Raw genomic sequence first — 10,180 nt, 5'->3', positions numbered from 1 at the left:
TCAGTTTCCACTGAACCGCTTTCTTGCTTGGGTTGTATTTTCGGTCCAGAAGCCTTCTTTTCTCTTTTTGTTCTCTTCAACAATATTTGCTCCCATTATTGTTGAATTTCCACGGCCTCTCTTTTCCGCAGCTTTGTTGTCCTCTTCGATTCTCAACCGAACAATGAGATCTTCAAGGGACATCTCCTTGCGTTTGTGTTTCAAGTAGTTTTTGAAGTCCTTCCACAAAGGAGGCAACTTCTCAATCATCGCTGCTACTTGAAATGCTTCATTGATAACAAGACCTTCAATGAAATTTCTATTAGTAAAAATACTAAGATTACTACTTTCAACATCAATATTAAATTGAGTTATACCTTCAGCAAGGAGATCGTGAATAATCACTTGCAATTCCTGGACTTGGGTAATAACAGACTTGCTATCTACCATTTTGTAGTCCAAAAACTTTGCAGCAACAAACTTTTTCAACCCGGCATCTTCGGTTTTGTATTTCTTTTCAAGCGCAGTCCACAGTTCCTTTGACATTTCCACGCCACTGTAGACGTTATACAAACCATCCTCCAGCCCGCTTAGAATATAATTCTTGCACAAAAAATCTGAATGCTTCCATGCCTCAATTACGAGAAAGCGTTCAGTTTCTGGAGTTTCATCGGACAGCACAGGAACATCTTCCTTGATGAACTTCTGGAGACTTAGAGTAGTCAGATAGAAGAACATCTTTTGCTGCCAGCGCTTGAAATCAATCCCGGAAAATTTTCCGGGTTTCTCCGCCGGTGCCAATGCTGCCGGTGTCGTTCGGCTTGTTGACGCATTGGCAGTCACCATTGGAACCGCTTGGTTCTCATTCTCATTAGTCATTTCTGTAAAAGAATGACACAAACGTTAAAATCACGTAGATAGTACAAGTGTCCAAATTTATTTGTTAATAGTAAAATATTAACAGAAATGTTATTAAATATTTGGTTTAATAACAAAATATTAATATTAATTGACACATATTTTAGATAGTACAAGTGTTCAATAGGAACAAAGTTTAGTTCAAGTGTCTAAGTGAAAAAAAGGACAAAGTTTAAGGGTCCACTTATGTATTTGACCTTTCTGGTAGCTATGTAGGATAGTAATTAGTTGTTCTTAATGCGACAGTGAACCTCTACTAGAATGTAACATTTAAATTATTTTAGACATCGAGAGAAATAGGTCCTTTTGAAGCTTCATTATAATACAATTTGTTTCAATATTTTTGTGGTTACTGCGTCACTGAAACCAACATGCAGAGAGTATTAGTAATCAGCTAATATGTTGTTGGCACTTGTTGAGTTGTTGTAATGTTGTGATCACCCAAAAAGAGCATTATAAATAAAAATACATGACGCAATTGTAGCAATCATCCGTTGTCGTCCAGCGGTTAGGATATCTGGCTTTCACCCAGGAGACCCGGGTTCGATTCCCGGCAACGGAATATTTTTTAAGTTATGTGAAAATGCAAACGCATATCCTGCTGCTGTTCCATACTTTTGTTTATTTATTTATGTTCTCATTTTATTTTACTCCATTCATCACCTATTGAAAATATGAATATAGATGGATCACTCACAGATTATACTTTGATGACTATAAAGCGATCGTGTACGTAAGGGCAGGTAAAATCACAGCCGCCACTCTCTTAAGTTTAATGGTTTATCTATCGGAATATCAAGTTCGGGTGCTTGTGTCATCATATATGGAGGGAGCATTACAAGCGTGCACTTAGGACATGATTTCAACACACTAAAAATATGGATCACTATCATATGAACATTAAAGGGTAGCATAGTGCACAAAAATTCGTACTATGTGTTGGATTCCGGGAAGAGCTAGATAGACCATGTTAGGTCGATCTATTATACGCAACTTTATCTTGCATTTAAAGGTTATTTTGAGGGCTTGAACCCATCGGCTTTTATTGTAACATGCATACAATTTTGATCGTTGCACCAAGACTTCTTTCTGACAGATAGATGAAACTTTGATGACTTTAAAAACATCTCGGAAGTAATTTTAGACTGATGACAATTTGCTTATAGACAATAGTCCTTGAATCTTTAACACTTCACATGAAGAAGCTTCAATTTTGTTATTACTAACTATTACTACCTTTATATTATAACAAATGAAATAGAAAGTAATTAACACCAGAATGAGAAACAAAACCAAAAAAAAGAAAAGAAAAGAATAATAAAGTACAATTATATTCCTGCTAAAATAATAAAAGGGAGTCAACAAACTATTAATCATAATTGAGTGGACGTTTTAATTTGGAAAAGCAATAAACGCACTTTGAGAGGATGACTGATGGGCGCTTCAGCAGTGCGTACACACATGAATGCACCAACAAAAATTGCCATTACTTAAGTGCTTTGTTTATATTCTATTTATATATAGAACATGACTGTCGGGATTAATTATAAGCTTTTTTCTATACCTTTAAACGGAAAATTTATCAGCATTAAAATGAAAGGAATTTCTTTGTTTTTCTGTTTTTCTCTTTTCTTGATTGTCTCTTGTATAAGAGAAGCCGAGTCAGCTTCTCAAGCAAAAAACGATGACATTTATATCGTTTATATGGGTGCTGATGCTTCATCTAACGGTGGTACCAGACATGATCAAGCGCAGCTTATCAGCTCATTGATTAAAAGGTTGGTTTACTATCTTTACGTTTTTTTTTTCAGTCTCAAAAAGATTAAAAGCTTTATATATTTGGAAATTCTAACACTACTCAGTGACAACAACTAGATACTAGGAAACTTTTAATACCTATGTTATACTATGTTTTTTAGTTTATGTCCCAAACACTGTCTGTACATAAAATATGTAAAAAGTAGTCAAAAATTACCCCTCTACTAATATAATAGAGTATATCTTTATTTATCCTCAGTTATGCTCTTTCGTTAGCGAATTAGCTCATATTTGCGATTGATCCTAACAGAGCCCCTATCTGCAGTATAACAGAGTATAGTTTTAAACTATAGCTAAAAGCAGATGGGTAAATATAGACTTTTTCACGTGGAAATCAACCCGTTTATGTTGGCAGAGGCAGATCCGGGATTTAAGTTCTACGGGTTTAATTTTTTATATTTTTAGCATTAAACCCATTATATTTTCAAGTTATGGGTTCATATCTGTTATTTACTACAATTTTAATGGATTTTTATGCGTAAATTTATACTTCGCGTCTAAAGTACTGGGTTCAAATGAACTCAGTACTACTTAGCTGCATCCGCCTATGTATGTTGGAGCTTCATTAAAGTTAAGGGAAAATACAAGATGATTTGCTAATGATAAAGGTTTTTAATATTGAGATATTTCGTAAAATTGATGGGTAAATTTGAACATTTCCTATGTAAGTTATTTAGGTGAATTTGTCACCAGGTTATAAACTTAAGTTGTGCTATACTAACCATTGTTTCCGGAAATAAACAAACATAAATTTTTGCTTTGTTTTAGAAACAAGAATACAGTGGTACACAGCTACGAGAATGGTTTCTCAGGATTTGCGGCACGTTTATCAGAAGCTGAAGCCCAATCTATTGCTCAAAGACCTGGAGTTGTCTCTGTTTTCCCTGATCCAGTGCTGCAACTCCACACTACACGTTCATGGGATTTCTTGAAGTATCAAACAGTTGACGAAATCAATTCAAGTCCAAGCTCTGGTTCTGATTCATCACCAAATGGAGCTGACACCATAATTGGAATCTTGGATACGGGTCGGACATTTTACTAATTTCACAAAATAATAGTGCAAACTTAATGCATTTTTTTTTTTGAAATAATTATCTAAATTCACTGAATTAATGCATTTTCAGGAATATGGCCAGAATCAGAGAGTTTCAATGACAAGGGTATGAGTCCAATTCCAACCCGGTGGAAAGGAACTTGCATGGATGGTCATGATTTTGGCGCTTCCAAATGCAACAAGTAACTTTCTCCTCCTAATATTTACACTTTTTTTAGCTGTGGTTTTTTGTGTAGATGAAACTTGTAACTCGATGTTGAGATCGAAATAACTAGGCGTAATGCCGAAGCTAACATAGCAAACTTTAGCGGTGATAAATCAAACGACCAAAGAGAAATAGGAGTATATCAAAAAAGACACTATAATTTAATATAATTTGGTCAATTGACCTACGTCAATCTACTAATATAAAAGGAAAAAAAACCTTATCAGAGAAAATAAATTCTCCTTCCTAAATAATAACTAGTAAAGTTGCTGTCATGTGACGAGGAGGTCACGAGTTCGAGCCGTGGAAATAGCCTCTTGCAAAAAGACATGGTAAGGCTGCGTACAATAGACCCTTGTGGTTCGACCCTTCCCGGATGGGGAACCCGTGTATAGTTGGGAGCTTAGTGCACCGGGCTGCCCTTATTGTGAAAAGGAAGAATCTTTAATTTATAGAAGTTGAAAACTTTTTCCTTTTAAGAAAGGAGTTAGCCAAATATACGGAAGATTTATATTTTCCATTTGGGAAAAGTAGACTACGTAATTATTTTCCAACCCTGTTGTATGGTTTCGCTTTTCTTTTTCTGTTATGTCAGTTCCTTGTTAGTTAGTTGACTTCTCTTCCTCATGGATTCATATAACAAGGTTAAATAAGTAGTTGTTCATTTTTTGTGATGATTGAAATTTTCTGTAGGAAGATAGTTGGTGCAAGATTTTACGAGGAGTTTGATGGCAGAGGAACGAAAATGGCTGGATCAGCCAGGGACGAGAATGGACATGGTACTCACGTTGCATCCACAGCAGCTGGGAGCGCTGTTGCAGGTGCATCCTACTATGGTCTAGCTGCAGGAACTGCTAAGGGTGGATCTCCAGGTTCAAGAATCGCTGTGTATCGTGTCTGCACGTCTAATGGATGCCGTGGATCAGCTATCATGAAAGCATTTGATGATGCAATTGCAGATGGGGTTGATGTTTTATCTCTATCACTTGGTTCATCACCTGGACTTGAAGAGTTATCAAAAAATCCTATTGCCATAGGAGCATTTCATGCCGTGGAAAAGGGAATTGTTGTTGTCTGTTCTGCTGGAAATAGTGGCCCTGATCCCAAAACTGTTGTCAATACAGCTCCTTGGATTCTTACAGTTGCAGCCACCACCATTGACCGTGACTTCGAGACAGATATTATCTTAGGTGGAAACAAGCTGATTAAGGTAAATGCTACTGTACTAATCATTTGTGCCTACGGTACTAATCATCAATCCTTTGCTTTCTTCTCATGTTTTGTATCAACATTTGCTTGGATATCCTTGTTGAATTTCAGGGTGGAGGTATAAACTTTGGTAATATGACAAAATCTCCCGTCTACCCATTGATTAAAGGCAATTCAGCTAAACTAAACAAGCGCATTACTGAGGAAGAGGCAAGGTATATATATGCGTCAAGAATGTCAGGTCACATTTTCTAGTGCCTCGCAAAGATATGAAATACTATACTAATATGTACCTTTAACTAAAAATGATGGTGTTTCAGGGGTTGCGTTCCTGATTCATTAGACAAAAACAAGGTCAAGGGCAAAATTGTTGTATGTGAAAACCTTCAGAATGATGGATTTTCACCCAGTGACAGGCTACTCGAAGTGAAAAGCCGAGGTGGAGTTGGATTTATACTAATAGATGATGATCTAAGAACAGTGGCACCCAAATTCGAATCGTTCCCAGCAGCTGTAATCTCTAGAAAAGATGGTACTGAAATCCTCTCCTACATCAAATCCACAAGGTAATCTCTGTCTGTGTTTAATTTGTGGAAATCCAACTTAAAAGATTTTGGCACTAGAGTCTATAAACTAGTTTTTGTCTCTTAAAGACTTCTTTATGTTCATCAGAAAATCAAAATCCCTGAAAAACCCAACACTTGACAATGGAAAACCAAATAGGCATGCAAATCCAACAAAGAAGCCAAGGTGACTCAATCCTAAAAATTATATTTATGATCACTGAACTTATGATTTAAAGTGCGGCAATATTTTACCCATAGCCATTTTTTGTAATGTTTAATTTTTTTAATCCAATATCATTGATCTGATATTGTTGCTAAGCGCGCAAACAGTTAACGATTCTTCAAACTTCTGAAGGAATCCAGTTGCATCAATTCTACCAACTGTTTCCACAACTAAGTATAAACCAGCTCCTGTTGTGCCTTACTTCTCATCAAGGGGCCCTGCAGCAAACACCCCTAACCTCCTCAAAGTAAGGCCAAATATATTTGATATCTTTGATTGTGTTCTAAACATAAGTTTTCTCTAGACAAACACAGTAAACCACATGCTAAATGGATTTTAGCTCTGTCCTTGCAGCCAGATATTACAGCACCAGGGGTAACAATTCTTGCTGCTTGGCCTGGAAATAAACAACCAATGTTCAACATACTCTCAGGTACTTCCATGTCCTGCCCTCACGTTTCCGGCATTGCTGCAACTGTCAAGGCGCAAAATCCCACCTGGGGTCCTTCCGCTATCAAATCAGCTATTATGACCACTGGTAAGGAACTTAATAATAGTCCCTTTGTTTCAATTTATGTGTGTTACTTTCCGTCTTAGTCTGTTTCAAAAAGAATGTTTCTTCTTATATATGGTAGTAACTCTTTAACTCCAACATTCCACATGGCATATCTAAGACCACAAGATTCAAGGGCATTTTGGTGTATTACACACAACAAGATTTAAGATTCTTCCTTAACTTTTAGACTCCGTGCACAATCAAACTAAGACGCATAACGGAAGGAGTAGTAAACTACTAGTCAACATTCTTTCAGTGATATCCTTGCTTATTTCGAACTTTGTTTCAACAGCTATTCAGACAAACAATTTGAAGGCTCCAATCACTACAAACTTTGGATCCAAGGCAACACCATATGACATAGGTTCTGGAGAAGCAAGCACTTCACGTCCATTAAAACCAGGTCTAGTCTACGCGACAGATGTCGCCGACTACGTGCATTTCCTCTGTTCTGTTGGCTATGACATATCAAAGATAAAGCTGATCTCAAGTACAGTTCCTAATGACTTTTCATGCCCAAAAAACTCAAGCTCTGAATTGGTTTCTAATATGAATTACCCATCAATTGCTATTTCTGGTCTCAAAAAGTATAAAACCAAGAAAGTTACTAGAACTGTTACTAATGTTGGAGAAGAAGCATCGGTATATACTGCGATTGTTGAGGCACCAACTGGATTGCGAGTCCAAGTGATTCCAAGTAAACTGGAATTTACAAATAATAGTAAGAAATTAAGCTATGAAGTGTCTTTTAGAGCTTCATCTACTACAAAGGAAGACATGTTTGGCTCAATTACTTGGACAAATGGTAATTACAAAGTCCGAAGCCCATTTGTTGTAAGTAACAGTGACTAACATAAGTCCATTGCTAACATTTTCAGACCTGTAGACTATTAAATGGTCAAGAAAGTTTGTATGCAATGTCATACATGCATAAAGGCAATTGTGTTAGTAACACATCAATGTAACTTTATTAGTAATCTTGGAGTATTTATTTGAGAACTGTAGGCTACTAATTAGTAATCTAGAAAGTTTGTATGTTATAGTATCACTTATCCATGAGCACAATTATGTTATCAACCATCGCTATGACTGCATAAGTAAACTTAAATAAAATATGTTACTACAGAAGCCATATCGTTCCATTTTTGAATATCACAATTTGCATCAGCCAATTACAGCAGAAATATCACATAGAAAGTTCAGCTGTGGCGCACCCTAGGGTTTTTAACTTTTTATTTTTTACCTAGCTTTTTGGTTGCAAAGATAATATTTACTGTACATATTAAAGGGGGCCGGGCCATAACATATTGTAGCATCACTAGATTTTCTAGGTTTGTCTTGTGTCTTCGAAACAAACGGTCCATGTATTGATGGGCGAGCGACAAATATGTCTTTAATCCACTTGGCTATATCTGCCTCTACCCCGGCACAGGTTGAAGTGTCCATGTGTATTAGCAGAGCGGAGCTAGCCCATTACGTGCGGGTTCGGCCTAACCCAATCACTTTAGCTTAAACACTGTTGTATTAAAAAATTCATTAAATATGTATAAATATTTAATTATGAAACCAGTAAGTAAGACGAGCTATGGATTCCATAATAATTTTGGAACCCATAAACTTCAAATATTGACTCGTCTTACTAAAGTAGACATATCTTCAGCCATACCTCAAAATTTATCTTCTTATATAACAACTCTGGATTGTATGGGATAATTCCTGAGACTATTTTTCACTTGCCAGACTTGCAAGTTCTTACCTTGTCAAACAATAATCAGCTCGGTGGTTATTTTCCAAAGACCAAATGGAACAGCAGTGAATCTCTCAGGGAGTTAGATCTTTCTCCAGTTAATGTTTATGGTGATTTGCCTGAATCTCTTAGTTATCTAAACTAGAGGAAAAATCCCAGGATCCTTGGCCAATTGCAAACAGTTGGAAGTTCTTGATTTCGGAAACAATCATCTCAATGACACATTTCCTATGTGGTTGGGGACTCTTCCAATGCTACAAGTTTTAAGCTTGAGATCCAATAAATTGCATGGACCCATTAGAACTTCAGACATTGAAAACTTGTTTCCTGAGCTTCGGATACTAGATCTCTGGCAATGCGTTTACAGCAGAGTTACCAACAAGTCTTTTTCAACAATTGAAAGCCATGTGGAGAATTGATCAAACAATAAAGCCACCAATTAGTGATGAAGGGGATTTATATTACAAAGACTCATTAACTGTTGTAACAAAGGGACTGGAGCGTGAAGTTGTGAGAATCTTGATTGTACACCACGATCGATCTTTCAAACAAAAAATTTGAAGGACATATTCCTAGTGTTCTGGAAGATCTCATTTCGCTTCGGGTGTTGAATTTGTCTCATAATGGATTACCAGGGTCGTATTCCATCATCACTTGGAAATTTATATCTAGTCGAATCGTTAGACCTTTCATCCAACCAGCTTTCAGGGGAGATACCAAGAAAACTTGCTTCGCTTAATTATTGTCGCGACCCAAAATCCATCAAGGGTCGTGATGGCGGCGGACACCACTGTCAAGCAAGCCAACACCAAGAAGTTAATTAAATCCCCATTTTAGTATATAATGAAATCACTTTTCTTTTATACATTAAACAATAGATAATGAAATTTGCTGAAATAGTAATGGTGTCTTTAACAATTCCTGAATACTGAATAAGCCCATAATCATCCCAAAACCCGGTGTCACAAGTGCATGAGCAATTTCTAGGAAAAACAAGGTATAATACAACAACTGTCCGGAATACAAATTGGACAGGAAGTAAAATACAATACGCTGAAAGAGACTGTACTAGCTGCGAGTCGCCTCAAGAAATGCAGCTCACCTAGTCTCCGCATCATCCATGCTGCTACGCCCAGTAGGCCACTAGAATCACGTGTGCCTGTGCAACAAAAATGCACAGCAAGTGTAGCATGAGTACGAAAACAACGTGTACTCAGTAAGTATCCCGCCTAATCTCGAAGAAGTAGAGATGAGAGGTCGACTTCGACACTTACTAGTGGTCCAATAATGATACACAATTAATATAATGAAATCCAGGATTTTTATAAAGCATGGTCGTAACTCAACAGAATGAAACAATTAATCAATTCCTTTATTCAAAGGGAAATTTCCAAATTTCGTTTTCATCAATTATACATTTATTCTCAAGTCAGGGAGTGACAATATCAACTTCAATGAATTTCAAGGAAAGCAATACAAGCATGCGCAACTCATGCCGAGGTCGTACGGCTCGATCCAACAATATTTAAAATGTGCACTGCCAGAGGGTCGAATGGCGCGAACCATAGATGCATCTACTACCTTGCTCGCGAATCATACATGCGACGCGGTCAAATACAAATAAACAATCACCTTGCTCGCGAATCATACATGCGACGCAGGTACAGATAGAAACACATATTCAAACAGTCGATCAGGACTTCATCTAGAAAACAATTGTTCAAGGAGGTGTACATTTCTCTTTTACAAGTCAAGAAAATGAAGTTTAACTCTTTTAGAAAATTATTTGCCACTTCGATATGATTTAAGCAAATTAAACCATCAATATAGTTACAATTATTACAAGTAAGCATGCTTTTGGGTCCTAGACTACCCGGACATAGGCATAATAGTAGCTACGCA

At 36.8% G+C, this 10,180-nt stretch overlaps 1 protein-coding gene and 1 non-coding gene across 3 annotated transcripts; both read left to right on the top strand.

The window, feature by feature from the left end:
• Positions 1-1,387: 1,387 nt before the first annotated feature.
• TRNAE-UUC lies at positions 1,388-1,459 on the top strand. The gene has a single exon. It is a non-coding gene; the product is annotated as a tRNA-Glu (tRNA).
• A 957-nt stretch (positions 1,460-2,416) lies between these two features.
• On the top strand, positions 2,417-7,576 carry LOC109211679 (CO(2)-response secreted protease-like). 2 transcript variants are annotated; one of them, XM_019375245.1, is made up of 10 exons: positions 2,417-2,675; positions 3,484-3,743; positions 3,843-3,954; positions 4,671-5,187; positions 5,298-5,401; positions 5,507-5,752; positions 5,859-5,936; positions 6,108-6,222; positions 6,330-6,513; positions 6,824-7,576. In XM_019375245.1, exons 1-10 carry the CDS (start codon positions 2,425-2,427, stop codon positions 7,381-7,383), a joined length of 2,427 nt encoding a protein of 808 aa, XP_019230790.1. In that variant the 5' UTR covers positions 2,417-2,424; the 3' UTR covers positions 7,384-7,576. The 2 variants fall into 2 exon arrangements, with proteins under 2 accessions (XP_019230790.1, XP_019230792.1); XM_019375247.1 differs by lacking the exon at positions 5,859-5,936.
• The last annotated feature ends 2,604 nt before the right edge of the window (positions 7,577-10,180 follow it).

The sequence above is a fragment of the Nicotiana attenuata genome, unplaced genomic scaffold (genome assembly GCF_001879085.1).
Source record: "Nicotiana attenuata strain UT unplaced genomic scaffold, NIATTr2, whole genome shotgun sequence".
NCBI classification, from domain to species: domain Eukaryota; kingdom Viridiplantae; phylum Streptophyta; class Magnoliopsida; order Solanales; family Solanaceae; genus Nicotiana; species Nicotiana attenuata.
Note: the sequence above shows the minus strand (reverse complement) of the source record. Positions and strands in the feature narration are given on the sequence as shown.